The sequence below is a fragment of the Podarcis muralis genome, chromosome 2 (genome assembly GCF_964188315.1).
Source record: "Podarcis muralis chromosome 2, rPodMur119.hap1.1, whole genome shotgun sequence".
NCBI classification, from domain to species: domain Eukaryota; kingdom Metazoa; phylum Chordata; class Lepidosauria; order Squamata; family Lacertidae; genus Podarcis; species Podarcis muralis.
This window is the reverse complement of record NC_135656.1, coordinates 109980171-110000693: the sequence shown is the minus strand read 5'-3', so window position 1 is coordinate 110000693 and position 20523 is coordinate 109980171. Positions and strand designations below refer to the sequence as shown.

Sequence of the window (20523 nt, the reverse complement as noted above, 5' to 3'; positions counted from 1 at the left end):
GCATGTGCTTGATTGAAGATGGTCCTCTTAGAAGATGAATAACAGTTTCTCCAAATCAGCCTTATTGGGCTTGGGAAGCTGCTATTTCTTAATCTGGAGAAAGCTCTCTCTGGATTCCAAATACAACTGAAGCCTTGGCACATTCCCTGTGGCACCAGGAACCCAATGGGATATGAATCCCTCTCCCTTGTAATCATGACCCTGCCCCCCAATCTTTTTAAATGGCCAATGCTTTCTGGTGCTGGTTTGCCGGAGAAGGGAGCAGCTACACCTCCTCCAACCAGGACTCCTTTGAGACATTGCTGCAGCAATGTTCCATGTGGCATGGATGCTAAGAAACATGCCCTGGAAATACCATGTTTTCCGGCCTCCCTAGTGCCTTCCATGCCACTAAGGCTGTATTTCGAGTGCCAAGCATGGGGAGAAGGGGGAGAATAAAAAGGCACATTCTACGCATGTAAAAACACACTGATTCCTGGGCTGTCTGTGGGCCGGATTGAGAATTGGGCTGGATCCGGCCCCTGGGACTTAGTTTGCCTACCCATGCATGCAAAAAGTTTGCTGACCCCTGCTCCAGATGGTCATTGTTTTGTGGTGGGGATACCAAGAACTTGGCCCAATTAAAGGGTATTTAAGAGCTCTTTTGCCCCTAGCACAACAGATCCATTTTATAAATATTTTTTTTATTTTTTGTTGTTAAGAGAGATGGGAGGGGAGGCATTGAAAAGCATGGAATGATTAGATTACTGGGAAGACTTAAAAATGCCCTGCAAGCAAATCAGAATGAGTGCTTGTTGTCAAACAGCCTCCACATAAATGTATCAGAAGAAATGCTCAATAAAGACTATACTAGCTTTGTGCAGCAAAGAAGCATAAATCAACAGTCCTGAACTATATATTTCCATGCTCTTTTATGAACATGCTGAACTAGTAGTCTGAACCATTCGCTATCAGCTTCGTGAGGAGACTCAGGATTTTTATTTTATTTTTTAAAGAAGGAAAGCATTTATTTAAGAGGTGGGGGGGGGCAAATACATTTCAACACAGAAGACAAGAGCCATTAACATCCATTTGAATTTAGCTATATAATTTCAGGCATGGAGTTGCAACTCAAGGCACCTTTGTGCTGGTTACTAGAAGTCTAAATTGGGGAACAGTTCTGCACAGCTAAACCTTTCCCATCAAGTGTATTGCAAGTGAGTTCTAGAGCTTGTAACTCCTGTTATAAGAATTTTAAGGTCTTAGATATATAATAAATCTTCATAAATGTACCAAGCAAACACGTACGGAAATATACAAACCACATGTCTGAAGCAGCACAGGAAGACAGTCCTGAAACCATTTTGACTCCCAAGCTGACCAAATGTTTCTCTGCAAGGAGGGAGGAGGTAAAAAAACCTTCCTTGTTACAGGAATTTAGTAATCACCATTTCGAAGGGTGACAGACTACTAGGAAAGGCAATCAGATAAGGCATTATCAGATAACCTGGCAGACAGGAAAAACAACAACATTCAAATTTCTGTTGTAGACCGCCTTTTCTGTGATGTAGGTATGATGTTTGTGGGGGGTGGTCTTGGGTTACACCCCTTCTGTGATGTATGTGTGATGTATGGAGGGGTGGTCTTTGAGCTCCAGGCAAGGGAATTTAAAATGCCTATATAAGGGCAGGCACACCTTTATTCTGGGTCCTCCTCCTTTCCTGCGTGAGAGGGGAGCACCCTGTTGCAACAGATCAATAAAGATCAGGCTTACTAGCTGCTTTGCTTCTCAATATTCTCTGGTTGGCCTCTGTTATTGTCTCCTACCAACAGGGAACCCACGTAAGGACTCTATACGGGCTCTTGGATACCCCATGAAGGAAAAAGGGCAGATTTTGTTTACAACACTCCCAATACAAGAATATAGTATTTTGTGGGGGGAAGTATGTTTACTGTATAATCTGCCTTATGTACTCAGGCCGATAATCACCACTTCAAAAAAAGGAAAATGGAAAACACACAGCATTCCCAATGAGCCAGACCCTCTACCAACTCAAGTTTGTCACGTACAAACCGCCTTTTCGCAAACCTAGGGTGCTACAGAGGTTTTTTGGACTTCACACTGGGTCTACAGTCCAAAACAAGAATCTGGCCTGTGATGGCTGAAGGAGCTGGGCATGTTTAGCCAGGGAAAGAGGAGACTTGAGAGGAGATATATAGCCATCTTCAAATATCTCAAGGGCTGTCACCTGGAAGAGGGAGCAAGCTTGTTTTCTCCTTTGAAAGGTCAGACTTGAACCAATGGCTTCAGATTACAAGATGGCGACTAAATATCAAAAAGAACTTTCTGACAGTTAAGAGATGTTTGGCAGTGGAACAGACTTCCTCTGGAGGTTGTGGACTCCCTTTACTTGGAGGTTTTTAAGCAGAGGTTGGATGGCCCTCTGTCGTGGATGCTTTAGCTGAGATTCCTCCATTGCAGGGGGCTGGACTAGATGTCCTTTGGGTACCTTCAAACTCTTCAATTATATGAATCAATGTCTTTTCTCAGGCCACACTCCTGCCTCGCGTCACGTCTATTCTGGTTTTGCCAGCTTTGAATGCCTCCTTGAACTGCGATAACACATCTTGCTTGCCTGATGGGAGGATGGAGAGATGGAATGCGGGTGCAGGGGGGGGGGGAACCTGAGTTTTGTGTGGCTGGAATGTAGCCTGCTGGAGAGAGAGAGAGAGAGAGAGAGAGAGAGAGAGAGAGAGAGAGAGAGGAGTTGTATCCATTGCTCTGTCCACTTTTCTGCCTCTGGCCCCCAGAGGGCTGCACCCAAAAGACGCTGCTGCCCCTGAGCTGAAAAAGATTCCTATTTTTAGGAGAAGCATTTCTTTCCATGAATAGAGAGGAGTAGGGAAAAATGCATCTTCTGAAAAGGAACGAAGCGCCAGCCTTTTGTTGTTGCCAATTACTCGAAACGCACATAATTGCATTAAAAACAAAACGAATGAAAACTACTGCTCAATTAATCAGAGGCACATTCTAAAGTCCAAAGGTTTCTAAATCGTTTCACCTACATTGACCAGCTAATCATATGCGGCTTGGACACACCAGAGCAGGCCACTGGACCAGAGCGAAGGCCTCGCTCGAGTCCCGTGTCCTTCTTCCCATAGCGGTTGTTGCAAGAGCGCTCTCCTGCACATGAACTCCAGTATGGACCGAGGCTGAGAGATAAGGGCAACGAATGAAACCACATCCCCTAACAAGGTCACTTCTCTTAATACGTCCTTCTTTCGGCGTCCAACGGCACCCACCTCTGATGGAAACAGCTATTTGTTCTGGGGGCCCTTGGCTGAACCACGGCCCCTACCACGCCCTCGCCCTCCATGATGCTTATTCTGAGAGCCCTTGTTTCCCGAGGCTTCGCCCCCTTTGTTGGGGGTTGGGGGTCTCTTTGCAGATCCTTGCCCTTGCCCTGACCCTGCCTGACCGGAGGCACGAGCTTCGTTCTTGACAGATCCACCTCCACTTTGATCTGCACTGGATTGGGTCTTCTGCTTATTGGACCAACCTCCTCTTCCTATTCGCCCCGAACCATGAGCCTCCCTTGGTTTGGGGGGCTCTGTCGCTGAGGACCCCCCACCTGCTTTTTCCGGCTTGCCCTGCCCTCCCTGCCCTGCTTCTCTGGCCTTGGGTGGCTCATTCCTAGGGGGCATCCAGCGATGCTGAGGCAAAGCTCTGCCTTCGCTGGGTTGGGATGTCTGTGCGTTCGGATAATATCCTCTGCCTTGGCCCCTTCGGGGGCCAAAAGGATGGCTACGTGGCCCTCGCCTGCCTTGAAACGTGCCGCGGCCCAGCCTGGGATGAGACATCCACCCATGTCCAGGCCCAAACTGCCCTCCAAAAGGAAAGGGTGGAAAGGAACCCAAAAAGGGCATCTGTTGGAAGCTGCGGAAGTATGAGCTGCGTGGTGGTTGACTCGGAGCTTCAGCTACGATGGGAGCCTCAGTGGAACCAGTGCTTCGCCAAGGTGCTTCTTTGGGTAGGGAATCGCTGTCTTCCAGCTGGGGCATGTCTTTCTCCGGAGTTGGAGAGTGGCAAGGTGAGTCTGGGACAAAGGTCTCCCTGATACTGATGCTTCTCAGCATCTCCTTCCAGGAATCAAAATCCAGCAACTCTTCCAGCTCTACAAGAGCTGGATCTACAGGCACAATGGCCCACTCCTCATCTTCTCCTTCTGCGCCCTGGGCTTCGGCTCCTTCGTAAGTTTCTTCTTCATCAGTGACATCTCCACCGGCCTTGCCTTCGCCCAGATTTTCACCAGCATCCTCATCTTGGTTGCCTTCCTCCTTAATTTCCTCTTCCCCTTCTCCACCCTCGCAGGCTTCTTTGGCTGTTTCGTCAACCTGTTCTTTAAGTCGTTCCTGGACTCTGCAGAGAGAAGAGACCACAGTTCCATATATTTGCATGTAATAATAGTAATTTATTATTTATACCCCACCCATCTGGCTGGGTTTCCCCAGCCACTCTGGGCAGCTCCCAACTGAATATTAAAAACACAACAAAACATCAAACATTAAAAACTTCTAGGTGAGTGTTTGATAACCCTTCAAGTCCTCACATATGGAGGAAATAGGATCAGAGCCAATGTCTATATACAGAGCAATGCTGATACTCACCTTCCTGTCAGTTCCTTGACTCCCTGGAGGGAAAAAGAAACAAACAAGGTTGGAACCGCCTGCCAAAGCAAGTTTGCACAGCTTCAGCCAACTAGACCATCAAACCCTCTTTACAGAACAGTCAACCCGAATTCATCAATCTGGTGGCAGGGAAGATTAGGGCACAATGAACTGTCAGGAGGTTCTAACCCCCGGTTAATAATGTCAAGTTAACTGCAAAGGGGTCACATCAAACCAAACACTTAGAGCACTCCTAAACCACTTTAACAGTTATGGCTTTCCCCAAAGAATCTAGGAAACTGTAGTTTAGTAAAGGTGCTGGGCTCTGTAACTCTGTGACAAATTGCCTAACAACGATAGATAGATGATAGATAGATAGATAGATAGATAGATAGATATAGATAGATAGATAGATAGATAGATAGATAGATAGATAGATAGATAGATATAGATAGATAGATAGACTTAAATATTTATAAACCACACTTCCATAGAAAATATAGCAGTTAAAACACAATACACCTATGTCAATAGAAAACTGGTTGCGGAAAATTTCGGGTTCCAAAGGGCCTTCTCAACAGTATCATTTTTAAACGACGTCTCAAAGAGAGCAGGGATGGATCCTGACATCTTCTATAGGTAAGGAGTTCCACATTGAAGCTTCGGTCCTGGGTAAAGCCTGGCCAATTTTCAGGGGAGTGTTGTTGTTGTTTAGTCGCTTAGTCGTGTCTGACTCTTCATGACCCTATGGACCAGAGCACGCCAGGCACTTCTGTCTTCCATTGCCTCCCGCAGTTTGGTCAAACTCATGTTGGTAGCTTTGAGAACTCTGTCCAATCATCTCGTCCTCTGTCGTCCCCTTCTCCTTGTGCCCTCCATCTTTCCCAGCATCAGGGTCTTTTCCAGGGAGTCTTCTCTTCTCAAGAGGTGGCCAAAGTATTGGAGCCTCAGATTCAGGATCTGTCCTTCCAGTGAGCACTCAGGGCTGATTTCCTTCAGAATGGAGAGGTTTGATCTTCTTGCAGTCCATGGGACTCTCAAGAGTCTCCTCCAGCACCAGAATTCAAAAGCATCAATTCTTTGGCGATCAGCCTTCTTTATGGTCCAGCTCTCACTTCCGTACATCACTACTGGGAAACCATAGCTTTAACTATACGGACCTTTGTAAGCAAGGTGATGTCTCTGCTTTTTAAGATGCTGTCTAGGTTTGTCATTGCTTTTCTCTCAAGAAGCAGGGGTCTTTTAATTTCATGACTGCTGTCACCATCTGCAGTGATCACGGAACCCAAGAAAGTAAAATCTTTCACTGCCTCCATTTCTTCCCCTTCCCATGTTGATGGCCTTTCAGCTGATTCCCTGGTGGCCCGCTGGAATGTGGAGTTAACCAGGGCTATTGACTGTTTGGCTCCGAAGCGCCCTCTCCGATTGCATGGAGCCCGGACAGCCCTGTGGTTTTCCACGGAGCTGAGGGCAATGAAACAATCGTTGAGACGGCTAGAGCGCCGGTGGCGGATAACTCATTCCGAATCTGACCGGACACAGGTTAGAGCTCAACGTCGAGCCTACCAAGTGGCGATAGCGACGGCGAAGAAGAATTTCTTCACCGCCTCTATTGCATCTGCAGAAAACAGCAGCAGGAGACTTTTTCAGGTGGTTCACAATTTAGCGGAACCACCTGCAACATCGGGGCCCAGTACGGGCCACACGTTCTCCTGCAATGATTTTGCAAAGTTTTTTGCAGATAAAATCGCTCAGATTCGGGAAGAAGTAGACTCCACCGTGGGAGCAGGGCCGGGGCGGGAGAGTGCTAGAGTTCTGTCTAGTCAAGTTGAGTGGGATCAATTCCAATCTGTTACCTCCGAGGATGTGGACAGGCTGCTTGGACGAGTGAAACCAACCACCTGTCTCCTGGATCCTTGCCCATCCTGGCTTATAAAAGCTAGCCGGGAAGGGCTGGGCGATGGGCTTCGTGGAGTGGTGAATGCTTCCCTCCATGAGGGAGCCTTCCCAGACCCGCTGAAAGAGGCGGTTATTAAACCGCTTCTTAAAAAACCATCTTTAGATGCGGCCACGATGGCCAACTATCGCCCAGTCTCAAATCTTCCATTCTTGGGCAAGGTGATTGAGCGAGCGGTTGCCGAACAACTCCAGGCACGCCTGGAAGAAGCGGACCATTTGGATCCCTTCCAGTCGGGATTCAGGCCTCATCATGGGACTGAAACTGCCTTGGTCGCACTGGTTGATGATCTCCGGCGGGCTAGGGACAAAGGTGAGAGCTGTTTCCTAGTTCTGCTGGATCTCTCAGCGGCGTTTGATACCATCGACCATAACATCCTTCTGGACCGTCTTGAGGGGCTGGGAGCTGGAGGCACTGTTATACAGTGGTTCCGCTCCTTCCTCCTGGGCCGGGTTCAGAAAGTGGTGGTGGGGGATGAGTGTTCAGACCCCTGGGCCCTCACTTGTGGGGTGCCTCAGGGTTCGGTCCTCTCCCCCATGCTCTTCAACATCTACATGAAGCCGCTGGGAGAGATCATCAGGGGGTTTGGGCTGGGTGTTCATCAGTATGCAGATGATACCCAGCTCTACCTCTCTTTTAAATCAGAACCAGTGAAGGCAGTGAAGGTCCTGTGTGAGTGCCTGGAGGCGGTTGGAGGTTGGATGGCGGCTAACAGATTGAGGTTGAATCCTGACAAGACAGAAGTACTGTTTTTGGGGGACAGGACACGGGCAGGTGTGGAGGATTCCCTGGTCCTGAATGGGGTAACTGTGCCCCTGAAGGACCAGGTGCGCAGCCTGGGAGTCATTCTGGACTCACAGCTGTCCATGGAGGCACAGGTCAAATCTGTGTCCAGGGCAGCTGTTTACCAGCTCCATCTGGTACGTAGGCTGAGACCCTATCTGCCTGCAGACTGTCTCACCAGAGTGGTACATGCTCTGGTTATCTCCCGCTTGGACTACTCCAATGCACTCTACGTGGGGCTACCTTTGAAGGTGACTCGGAAACTACAACTAATCCAGAATGCGGCAGCTAGACTGGTGACTGGGGGCGGCCGCCAAGACCATATAACACCGGTCTTGAAGGACCTACATTGGCTCCCAGTACGTTTCCGAGCACAATTCAAAGTGTTGGTGCTGACCTTTAAAGCCCTAAACGGCCTCGGTCCAGTATACCTGAAGGAGCGTCTCCACCCCCATCATTCTGCCCGGATGCTGAGGTCCAGCGCCGAGGGCCTTCTGGCTGTTCCCTCATTGCGAGAAGCAAAGCTACAGGGAACCAGGCAGAGGGCCTTCTCGGTAGTGGCGCCCGCCCTGTGGAACGCCCTTCCAGCAGATGTCAAAGCGATAAACAACTACCTGACATTCAGAAGACATCTTAAGGCAGCCCTGTTCAGGGAAGTTTTTAACGTGTGATATTTTACTGTATTTGTGGTTTTTATGGAAGCCGCCCAGAGTGGCTGGGGAGGCCCAGCCAGATGGGCGGGGTATAAATAAATTATTATTATTATTATTATTATTATTATTATTATTATTATTATTATTTGCCAGGAGGTGATGGGACCAGTGGCCATGATCTTAGTTTTATTGATGTTGAGCTTCAGACCATATTTTGCGCTCTCCTCTTTCACCCTCAATAAAAGGTTCTTTAATTCCTCCTCACTTTCTGCCATCAAGGTTGTGTCATCTGCATATCTGAGGTTGTTGATATTTCTTCCAGCAATCTTAATTCCGGTTTGGGATTCATCCAGCCCAGCCTTTCGCATGATGAATTCTGCATATAAGTAAAATAAGCAGGGAGACAATATACAGCCTTGTCGTACTCCTTTCTGTGGCTTCTTGTCCCACATAGAGATTTCTCAGGAGACAGGTGAGGTGATCAGGCACTCCCTTTTCTTTAAGAACTTGCCATAGTTTGCTGTGGTCGACACAGTCAAATGCTTTTGCATAGTCAATGAAGCAGAAGTAGATGTCTTTCTGGAACTCTCTAGCTTTCTCCATAATCCAGTACATGTTTGCAATTTGGTCTCTGGTTCTTCTGCCCTTTCGAAATCCAGCTTGTACTTCTGGGAGTTCTCAGTCTGCATACTGCTTAAGCCTGCCTTGTAGAATTTTAAGCATAACCTTGCTAGCGTGTGAAATGAGCGCAATTGTGCAGTAGTTGGAGCATTCTTTGGTGATGCCCTTCTTTGGCATTGCGTTCTAGACTGATCTTCTCTGATCCTCTGGCCACTGCTGAGTTTTCCAAATTTGCTGGCATATTGAGTGTGCATCATCTTAACAGCATCATCTTTTAAAAATTTAAATAGTTCAGCTGGAATATCATCACTTCCACTGGCCTTGTTATTAGCAGTGTTTTCTAAGGCCCATTTGACTTCACTCTCCATGATGTCTGGCTCAAGGTCAGTAACCGCACTACCTGGTGGGAGTGGAGGACCACCAAAAGTGCCCCATCAGAAGATCTCAGTGATCAAAGTGGAGCGTAAGGAACCAGCTGGTCCTTAAGGTATACTAGCCCCATGTTGTTTTTAGGGATTTGCGAATTGACACGATAACTCTAAACCTGGTTTGGTAGCTAATCCATATCAAAAGGCAGCCACCACCCCTGTCAAAATGGCCTGGGGTGGGTGAGGTAGCTGGGTCCAGTTCCTTACCCAAGCCCTAAACTCAAGCAGTTTCCTTAAATGAAAACATCTGGAAGAGAGGCAAGACACTGACAACTGCACATCTGTTATTCAATCTTTAAAAAGAAAAGGGACTGGGAAGCACCAAGACTCACCTTCAAGAAGGCAAATTCGTTGGTTTCCGCCAAGGCAGCTTCGATCCCAGATATGGTCTCTGTGTGAGCTGAGCTGAACGCTCTCAGATATTCCAGTCTTCTCTCCATTTCTGCCTGGTTCTCCTCCTTCATCTGCCTAACCGTTTCCATCATGTTCTGCTCTCTCTCGTTGAGGATTTCACGCAGTTCCTCGAACGCAATGAAGATGCAGCCACACAGGTGTTGATTGAGATTCTACAGTGAATCACAGAGAGCTGAAGTTACGCTTATGGCTGACAGGCCTTTCGTTCACAGATAACAAGATGTCTGAATTAGTTGCTGAATTTGTGGCACAGAGAAGGTCCTAACCTCAGTGCCGAGTTAAACAAACCATAGTTATGGAAGACGGCTAGCTGGGTTCACATGTAACTCCAAGCCATAGTTAAAACAAGCCAAGATTTATAAGCCATGAACCACGGCTTCAGATTGTGGTTTGCTGGCAATAAATAAGCCATAATTATGTTGCTGGGCAGAGTTCACACATAACACTAAGCCATGGTTTACTAAGCCATCGCATCACGTATAAACAACACCTGAGACTTTTCTGTAGTCTGCTTTCCTCCTGCCTAGGAGCCTGTTTCTTCAAGCTACAACGTTCTATGATTTCCTCTCTCATACTCCTTTTAAAACAAAAAAAAATTCTTCCAGTAGCACCTTAAAGACCAACTAAATTAGTTCTTGGTATGAGCTTTCGTGTGCATGCACACTTCTTCAGATACACTGAAACAGAAGTTGCCAGATCCTTCTATATAGTGAGAAGGTGGGGAGGGGTATTACTCAGAAGGGTGGTGGGAATGGGTGATTGGCAGATAGCTGTGATGAGCCTGTTGACGACTCTTAACGACTGCAATAGGTCTTACAGGAAAAAGCAAGGGGTGAGAAGGTGAAAAATGGCTTTGTCATGTATAATGAGATAAGAATCCAATGTCTTTGTTCAGACCAGGTCTCTCCATGGTTTTAAGTTTGGTAATGAGTTGCAATTCAGCAGCTTCTCTTTCCAGTCTATTTCCAGCTTCTCTTTCCAGCTGCTGAATTGCAACTCATTACCAAACTTAAAACCATGGAGAGACCTGGTCTGAACAAAGACATTGTATTCTTATCTCATTATACATGACAAAGCCATTTTTCACCTTCTCACCCCTTGCTTTTTCCTGTAAGACCTATTGCAGTCGTTAAGAGTCGTCAACAGGCTCATCACAGCTATCTGCCAATCACCCATTCCCACCACCCTTCTGAGTAATACCCCTCCCCACCTTCTCACTATATAGAAGGATCTGGCAACTTCTGTTTCAGTGTATCTGAAGAAGTGTGCATGCACACGAAAGCTCATACCAAGAACTAACTTAAGGTAAAGGTAAAGGTACCCCTGCCCGTACGGGCCAGTCTTGCCAGACTCTAGGGTTGTGCGCCCATCTCACTCTATAGGCCGGGAGCCAGCGCTGTCTGCAGACACTTCCGGGTCACGTGGCCAGCGTGACGAAGCTGCATCTGGTGAGCCAGCACAGCACAGGGAAACGCCGTTTACCTTCCCGCTGGTAAGCGGTCCCTATTTATCTACTTGCACCCGAGGGTGCTTTCGAACTGCTAGGTTGGCAGGCGCTGGGACCGAACAACGGGAACGCACCCCGCCGCGGGGATTCAAACCGCCGACCATGCGATCGGCAAGTCCTAGGTGCTGAGGTTTTACCCACAGCGCCACCCGCGTCCCAGAACTAACTTAGTTTGTCTTTAAGGTGCTACTGGAAGGAATTTTTTTTGTTTGTTTTGACTATGGCAGACCAACACGGCTACCTATCTGTAACTATACTCCTTTTAAAAATTTACCTCCAGTTCTTCCATGGCCTCCTGCTGTTGAGACTGGTTATTTATGGCCCACTTCACCCCATTCTCCAGGGGTTCCAGAGATGCTTTCAATTTATCCTGAATAAATGCACAAATAAAATTGGGAATACACAAACAACCGTGCAAAAGATCTGGAGAGAAAAATGAATAGACCCAAGCAAAAGGTTACTGGTCTCTTCCCCCTCCCACCTCCCTGTTCTAACATGCTCTTTCTGGGAAGTATTCAAAGGTTGTAACCCTAAGCAACCTTACGACATGGCACCTTGGATCCAGTGGGATTTATTTTGGCAGAAACATGCTTGAATCATGCCCCCTGCCTTTTACAAGACTGGTTGGCGCGTGCCTTTCCATTCATTGATGTCTACACCAACAGTACCAAATCATGACCCGCATGCATGAATGAACCATCACAGATTGAATGCCACAGATTGCATCTCAGAAAATATTTATGTGTCCATACACACATTCAGGGTTAAACAACAGGTAATGCATGGGAGCTGTTTTGAGCGGGGAAAGGGGAGAGAGGGGATTGGACTAGATGACCATTGGGGGCCTTCCAACACTACGGTTCTATGAAACCCTGGCAGTCACTGCCAATACCGAGTTAGATGGACTAATTATCTGACTCTCTATAAGGCAGCTTCTTTTGCTCCTTTGCCAGTGCACTCACCCGACTTCATGAAATGAGCCAGAGCTGTAAAGGGGACAATATCAATGTGAACATATATTATTAAATGCAAAACTAATAAAAATTTTTAAAAAAATAGAGAGGGGTTTGGAAAAGCCACTTCAGGGCTTGAATGTTGCGCCGCACCGTAAACTTGGCTGCGCTAGAGATCTGCAGCCTAAAATCTGGCTGGGATACAGCAAACCAACATGCGATATCTATCCGTGTTTGCATACGTGGACAACTGCACTCAGACTTTGAAGCCTTGGTTCTATTTGTTTATCCACCCTGCACTATTCTGCTGCCAGAGAGATAAAACTTATGGCTATCCCAGAGGAAGGGTGTGTCACTCTCTGATAAGAACATAGGCTGTGCAGGCATGATGAGTCCCAAGGTTGACCCCTGGCAGTTCCAGTTCCAGGATTGCCCCAGGATATTCATTAAGTAAGTGGTGGCAGGAACAGGACCTCACAGATTTTACTGGGACTGCAGCACACGAGGACACGATATTTGACCTTTTCCCTCTGAGCTGCATCCCCAATTAAAATTGCCCATCTCCATCTATTAGTTCTGGTGAAGTTGTGGGAAATCACATGCCTAGTTTGGTGCTCATATGCTGGGCAAAATACGAAGCAGTGGGGTCTAGAATGCTCAAGTCAGTATGAATGTTCACATGTTACAGTCAATCAGTGCACAATTTGTGTGCACAAATAGTTGAACTGTGCACTTGCTGGCAGTTACCTGTGCACGGTCTGTGTACGCAGCAATGCAGCTGTATAAATCGCCATGTATACACTCTCTCACATAAACACTCGTAATGTGTGAACAAGCCTCCGGTAGAACAATTTAATACAGTCGTACCTTGGAAGTCGAACGGAATCTGTTCTGGAAGTCCATTTGACTTCCAAAATGTTCAGAAACCAAAGTGCTGCTTCTGATTGGCTGCAGGAAGCTCCTGCAGCCAATCGGAAGCCGCGGAAGCCCCGTTGGATGTTCGGGTTCCAAAGAACGTTTGCAAACTGGGACACTCACTTCTGGGGTTGCAGTGTTCAAGAGCCAAAACGTCCAAGTATCAAGGCGTTCGGGATCCAAGGTATGACTGTATGGCCAAATCCCTGCTAACTACAGGAGGGATTTGTCTGACGCCACCTCTTTGATCGGCCTCAGCCTCGGTCCAGTATACCTGAAGGAGTGTCTTCACCCCCATCGTTCAGCCCAGACACTGAGGTCCAGCACCGAGGGCCTTCTGGCGGTTCCCTCACTGCAAGAAGCCAAGTTACAGGGAACCAGGCAGAGGGCCTTCTCGGTAGTGGCGCCCGCCCTGTGGAACGCCCTCCCCTCAGATGTGAAGGAAATAAGCAGCTATCTTATCTTTAAAAGACATCTGAAGGCAGCCCTGTTGAGGGAAGCTTTTAATGTTTGATGCATTACTGTATTTTAATATTTTGTTGGAAGCTGCCCAGAGTGGCTGGGGTAGCTCAGCCAGATGGGCGGGGTATAAATAATAAATTATGATGATGATGATGATTACTATGATGTTATATATTTTGCCTTCTCTAAGCAGCTAATGGCAGATTAGAATAAAAATGTCGTTAAAATCAAGCAAAAGCAAAGAAAATGAAACCCTAACAAAAATTAGAGGAGGGGGTCGGAATACGTTTAAGAGCAGAAGACCAGAATCTCCCAGGATAGTTCACTTGTGTACCCAGGCACACTTACTTCTGAAATACAATTTGCCCCATGGCTAGGTAGGGGCAAGGCATGAATAGTCTGTATACTTAAGAAGGGCAGAAGTGGGGCACAGCTGCTACACTAGCTTCCTGGTAGGTGGGTCGCTGCTGCTTACCAGGACAGACAGGCAAGGCAGTGGAGAAGTTGGCGCAGTGCAAACTGGAGCACAGAGTGACTCCGCTGGTGCATTCGCACTGCACTGACATCCAAGGCTGCCTTGACCCTCTCCCTCCCAGCTCACCTATTGTGACTCCTATCCCATCCCAGCCAGCTGCTTTTGCAGAATAGCAGGTTTTGTGTGTGACAGGACCACGGGTTCGGTTAGGAAGGCAGCTTATCCCGAGTCACGCCATTGGTCCAGTTAGCTCAGCACTGCCAGCACTGACTGGCAGAAGCTCTTGGGGGCTTCAGGCAGGAGTTTCTCCCAGTCCTACCTAGAGATTCTGGGGATTGAACATGGGAACGTCTGTGGACAAAGCGGATGCTCTAACCCAGGGTTTCTCAACCTTGGCTCCCAGTTGTTGTGGGACTACAACTCCCATCGTACCTAGCTAGCAGGACCAGTGGTCAGGGATGATGGGAGTTGTAGTCCAACAGCAGCTGGGGACCCAAGGCTGAGAAACACTGCTCTAACCACTGAGCGACGACCCTTCCTCAAGGGAAAACAAATCCCCGAGCTGAGCATGTGCTCAGAGGAGCTCAGTGCCCTAATTCTATGAGCAGGATGCCCACCCACCAAGAAAGCATGGATGGAAAGAAGATAAAGTCCCTGTCAGAGAGGAATGACAGATCACGTTGATAGATTATGCCAAAATGGATAAAATGACCGGAAGAATCAGAAATCAGGAAGACCAAAATTTTAACAAGGAATGGGGAAATTTTTATAACTTATCTTAAAAGACCACTGTAAACTACAGTGGTACCTCAGGTTAAGTACTTAATTCATTCCGGAGGTCCGCACTTAACCTGAAACTGTTCTTAACCTGAAGCACCACTTTAGCTAATGGGGCCTCCCACTGCCGCCATGCGATTTCTGTTCTCATCCTGAGGTAAAGTTCTTAACCCGAGGTATTATTTCCGGGTTAGCGGAGTCTGTAACCTGAAGCGTATGTAACCTGAAGCATATGTAACCCGAGGTACCACTGTACAAAAGAGGGGCTGTGTTGTCTTTCTTTTCTTTTTTTCAAAATTTATTTATTTGGTTTTTCAGATTAAAATTTTACAGCCACGTGTCCAACGTACAATATAAAAACAAGGTTCCGAGAGATCTCTTGGACTGCTCCTCCTCCCCTTTGTGGGTCCTATGGTTAACCATTTCCTCCTGGGTCTTTTATAATAATCCAAATCTTCTATCTCCCCATTGTATCCAGAATTCACCATTAAACTACAAGTGATATTCCAATCCTACTAACGATTTTAACTACAGTGGTACCTCGGGTTACATACATACAGAACAGAAATCGTGCTCCAGCAGCGTGGCAGCAGCAGGAGGCCCCATTAGCTAAAGTGGTGCTTCAGGTTAAGAACAGTTTCAGGCTAAGAACGGACCTCTGGAACGAATTAAGTACTTAACCCGAGGTACCACTGTACCTGGTTCCGGCTGGTGAAACTTGGGTGTTCTAGGACAGTGCAAAGTGGATCCCAACAGCCTAAGATCTGCGGCCACCTATCATCCCACAGAAACTCAAGCACCCTCAGACTCCTACCTGAAAACCCGTGACAGCATTCTTGATAGGCAAAAAGCTATGGCCCTGGTGCTGAGGCAGATCCCGGCAGATCACGCAGACAGGGGCCTCATCCTGGCTGCAGAAGAGCTTGAGAGGCTCTTCGTGCTCCTCGCAAAAGTACGAGCTCCCGGTCCCACCGGATGGGGGCCCCTGCTCCAGCCGCAGGAGCCGGGCCTTCTCAGACAAGTTGGCCAGGACCCTGTTGCGGGCGGCATCCTTCAGGTCGAAGGGATCCCTGCACTCGGGGCACGTTCCCTGGTGCTGCCCCTTGGGGACGACGCAGCTCTCCAAGCAGGAGAGGCAGAAGTTGTGCCCGCAGACCAGCATGCGGGGGTCCTGGAAGATGGAGAGGCAGACAGGGCACAGCAGGTCTTCGGCAATGCTGGAGACTTCGCGGACCGAGGTCATGGTAGCAGCTGCTCCAGAGATCAGTTGCTACTTGCAGGAAAGGATCAGCTTCCTAAGGGAGAGGATATGCAGGTTTAAGGAACGTAGAGGGGAAATCACAGGGTGAACTTGTAAAAGGGAGTCAGTACGTTTCTGAGCACAATTCAAAGTATTGGTGCTGACCTTTAAAGCCCTAAATGGCCTCAGTCCAGTATACCTGAAGGAGTGTCTCCACTCCCATCGTTCAGCCCGGACACTGAGGTCCAGCTCCGAGGGCCTCTGGTGGTTCCCTCGCTGCGAGAAGCCAAGTTACAGGGAACCAGGCAGAGGGCCTTCTTGGTAGTGGCACCTGCCCTGTGGAACACCCTCCCACCAGATGTCAAAGAGAACAACAACTACCAGACTTTTAGAAGACATCTGAAGGCAGCCCTGTTCAGGGATGCTTTTAATGTTTAATAGGTTATTGTATTTTGGTGTTCTGTTGGAAGCCGCCCAGAGTGGCTGGGGAAACCCAGCTAGATGGGCGGGGTATAAATAATAAATTATTATTATATCATAGTTATTATTGGAGCACCCCAAAATCGCCTAACCTTGGCTCCCGTAGGTTCAGGTCGGGGGTCACAAATAAGAGACTTCAGTCAGGAGATTGAAGCAAAACAGCGGCCAGTAGGCCTGATCTTTATTGTTGCAACAAGACTTCACACTACCACAGAAAAGAAGCAGAGAGAAGCCCCGAACAAAGGATAGCTCCCCCCTTTTAAAAAAATGTCCCAAATTATCCATAACCCCCTTAGTAAAACATCATACATTTGTCATAACTATGTCATAAATTGGGAGGGCTCTTCTGGCAGAAACCTGAGCACAAGGCTTTTCCTGTCCCTTGTATGACTTTCACCTTCCAATCTTTAGGTGAAACGAAGTATTTACATTTTCCTGTTTTCCCAACCAGGTTAAGCACACAAGCCGGGGCGAGCCAGGGCAGGTCCCTCTGTGTGGCCTCTGAGGAGTCTGCCTGCCTCCTCCCACTCAGCCACCCTACAGCTGAGGAGGAGGCGGCGGGCGTACCGTTTGGGGCAGCATGGAGCCTGCGGGCGCCAAAGCCCCCGCGTCACTCCCAGGAGAGATGCGTGGCTCGGGAGCACTGGAAGCCCCGTGGTGAGTACAGTGGTGCCTCGCAAGACGAAATTAATTCGTTCTGCGAGTTTTTTCGTCTTGCGATTTTTTTCGTCTTGCGAAGCACGGTGTCGGGAAAGTTTTGGAAAAGCTTCAAAAATCACCAAAGTCTTCAAAAACCTCAAAAAAGGGTACCACACCGCGTTCTATGAGTTGCTTCTCGAAGTCAAGTCGCAACTGTATTAACGGTGTTAAGAAAAAGGAAACAAACTTGCAAGACGTTTCCGTCTTGCGAAGCAAGCCCATAGGGAAAATCGTCTTGCGAAGCTGCTCAAAAAACAAAAAACCCTTTCGTCTAGCGAGTTTTCTGTCTTGCGAGGCATTCGTCTTGCGAGGTACCACTGTACCACCTGGCATTTGGTCACCCCCTCAGTGGTGACACCTGGGGTGGCCCACCCCCACCACACCCCCTTCCTCTGCCCCTGGCTAGGATGCTAGCAATTATCACCCAGGCAATGGGGACCCTTCAGGGATCACGGCTCCCCCATCCCATGTCCCAAGCTCTTCCCCTGTTAGCCATTTTCCTTCTGAGCAGAACAACGTTGGAATGATGACAATCCGTCACTGGAGTGATTTTATATGAATTTCGAAATTTTTCCCATTGAACCAGTTGGGGGTCACAAGCAAGAGAGCAAGCAAATCACAAGCAAAACAGTGGCCAGTGGCCAGCGGCGGAGGAATAATATAACAATAATTTATTATTTATACCCCATCCATCTGGCTGGGCTTCCCCAGCCACTCTGAGCGGCTTCCAATAAAATATTAAAATACCATAATACATCAAACATTAAAAGCTTCCCTAAACAGGGCTGCCTTCAGATGTCTTCTAAAAGTCTGGTAGTTGTTGTTCTCTTTGACATCTGGTGGGAGGGTGTTCCACAGGGCAAGTGCCACTACCGAGAAGGCCCTCTGCCTGGCTCTCTGTAACTTGGCTTCTCTCAGCGAGGGAACCGCCAGAAGGCCCTCGGCGCTGGACCTCAGTGTCTGGGCAGAACGATGGGGGTGGAGATGCTCCTTCAGGTATACTGGACTGAGGCCGTTTAGGGCTTTAAAGATCAGCACCAACACTTTGAATTGTGCTTGGAAGCTGCTCAGGTGCCCGGGGCGGTGCGCCCAGGGGCAGGGCGAGCCGTCCATAGGGGCAGGGCGCACAGTGGGGCCTCTGGAGTCTGCCTGACTCCTCCCACTCAGCTGCGCTACAGCTGGGTGGGGGGGAGGCAGCGGGCAGACCGTTTGGGGCAGCGCAGAGACTGCCTGTGCCCGAGCCACTGCGTGGCTCGGGCACACTGCAGGCCCCGCAGTGAGTGCTGCCCGACATTTTGTCACCCCCCTCAGTGGTGACACCCGGGGCTGACCTCACCTCCCGTACCCCCTTCCTCTGTCCTGCCAGAAGGCCTGATCTTTATTGATCAATTCATTTATCAGTGCATTGCTACATTTGGTAATGTGCAACACAGGCTCTTTGTCTTTGCCTGGTAATGCGGAGAGGCAAGGCTTGGGTGGGGGCTGGGGAAGGTCTCTCACACCTTCTTCCAATTTCCCGGTAACAAACTCTAAAGGCAAAGAAGCAACAAGTGGAAAGGCAGCATTTCTGACGTTTCCTCCACACGACTCTTTGGCGACGGCTCCTCTGCTCCCGAACCCTGCCTAGAAGTGAATGGGGCAGGGGCTGAAGAGGGGACCCCCCCAACCCTGCTGTAAACAACTACAGGAAAGCTGCAGAAAATATTGTTTTCCCCTGCAGGTGGGACAGTTAGACAGGAAACAGAAAAGGGAAACAGGATCATGAGACTGGGCTCACATGACTGCAGGAATTTGGCTCTCAAACCCAAGCATTAAAAAGCGGGCATTGCTGGCTCATAGCTGTCAACTTTCCCCTCTTCTTGCAAGGAATCCCATTCCTTAAAAAAAGGGGAAACGTTGACAGCTATGTGCTGGCTGGTGGGGGGTGGGTGCGGAGAAAGCCGAGCTGCCTCCAGCCAAGTCCCAGGAGGTGGGAAAGGATAAGGTGCCCCAAGGTGCTGGGAGGGAGGCGTTTTGCAGCGCCAAAAGGCAAGCAAGAAAAGCGAAGTCTAGGCTAGCCAGCAGCAGCTGTGCACGTACCTACTCGGAGGAGAGTTCTGGAGCACCTAGGCCAACAGGCCAAGTTTCTCTCACTGCCCAGCTGTCCCAAATAGCCAGGCCTCGAAAGCAGCTGTGGGAAGCTGTCACGTCCTGGGATTGGAAGGAGGTGCTGCCCGTCTCAAGTCTGCCCGAGCCAGTGTGACCATGAGGGGTTGGAGGCCTCGAGGCACCACCCTCTTCCTCGTGCTCATTGGCTGGGGCAGGACTTGGGACCGGAGGAAGCAGTTGGGAAGCCTGCTTGCAACACACACAGACACACAGGTTTTTTTATGCTCCAGGGGACAGGAACTTCCCTGCAGATTTTATTTGCGCTCTTCTTTATGTGACGAATTCAATGCCTGTTGCTCTATGCAGGGAAAACACCCCCCCCCATGTTATTATAGTCACTTCGAAACACTTCAGTTGTAAAAAATGGCAAATGCAACAAATAAGCACCTTAACTTTGTTAGAAGAAAATATGTATTAATATCAATAAAGGTCAATCACTTCGTTTTTTTACCATGCTTGAATAATGTATGTTTATGTACTTCCGTCTTTTCTGAGAATGTAGCTCTCCTTAAGTCTTTTAAACACTTTCGGAAATGTATCCGCACGTTTTTTGATATATCTGTATAAATCGAAAGCTACCTGATCCTGCACAATGACAGCTCAAGCACTAATACAGTGCCACAACAGCTCTACCTACAGGGTCTATAGTGATATGACACCAATTTACAAATGCAACTGTTTATTTCAAGTTACAGGTAGGTAGCCAGCTGTGTTGGTCTGCCGTAGTTGAAACAAACAAATGAACAAAAATCCTTCCAGTAGCACCTTAGAGGCCAACTAAGTTTGTTATTGGCCTGAGCTTTCGTGTGCATGCACACTTCTTCAGATACACTGAAACAGAAGTCACCAGACCCTTATATATAGTGAGAGGGCGGGGAGGGGTATTACTCAGAAGGGTGGTGGAAATGGGTGATTGGCTGAAAGGTGTGGTAAACCTGTTGACGACTGTTAATGACTAGGCTGAGTGGGAATTCGAGCTAAGGTGATGCCAATTAACTTAATTGGATGTACAGTGGTGCCTCGCAAGACGAAAATAATCCGTTCCGCGAGTCTCTTCGTCTAGCGGTTTTTTCGTCTTGCGAAGCAACCATATTAGCGGCTTAGCGGATTAGCGCTATTAGGGGTTTAGCGGCTTAGCGGCTATTAAAGGCTTAGCGGCTTAGCGGCTAAAAGGCTATTAGCGGCTTAGTGGCTTAGAAAAAGGGGGGGGGAGCAAAAAAAATCACAAGACTCGCAAGACGTTTTCGTCTTGCGAAGCAAGCCCATAGGGAAATTCGTCTTGCAAAGCACATCGAAAAACGGAAAACCCTTTCGTCTAGCGGGTTTTTCGTCTTGCGAGGCATTCGTCTTGCGGGGCACCACTG

General features: G+C 48.3%; 1 protein-coding gene across 2 annotated transcripts; it reads right to left on the bottom strand.

Annotated features, from left to right (window-relative positions):
- Positions 1-955: 955 nt before the first annotated feature.
- Positions 956-19251, bottom strand: LOC114591980 (uncharacterized). 2 transcript variants are annotated; one of them, XM_028719770.2, is made up of 6 exons: positions 19091-19251; positions 15407-15887; positions 11285-11380; positions 9422-9655; positions 4648-4670; positions 956-4399 (listed from the first exon to the last, which is right to left on the bottom strand). In XM_028719770.2, exons 2-6 carry the CDS (start codon positions 15833-15835, stop codon positions 3298-3300), a joined length of 1884 nt encoding a protein of 627 aa, XP_028575603.2. In that variant the 5' UTR covers positions 15836-15887; positions 19091-19251; the 3' UTR covers positions 956-3297. The 2 variants fall into 2 exon arrangements, with proteins under 2 accessions (XP_028575603.2, XP_077781354.1); XM_077925228.1 differs by having other exon boundaries at positions 19095-19251.
- Between the last annotated feature and the right edge of the window lie 1272 nt (positions 19252-20523).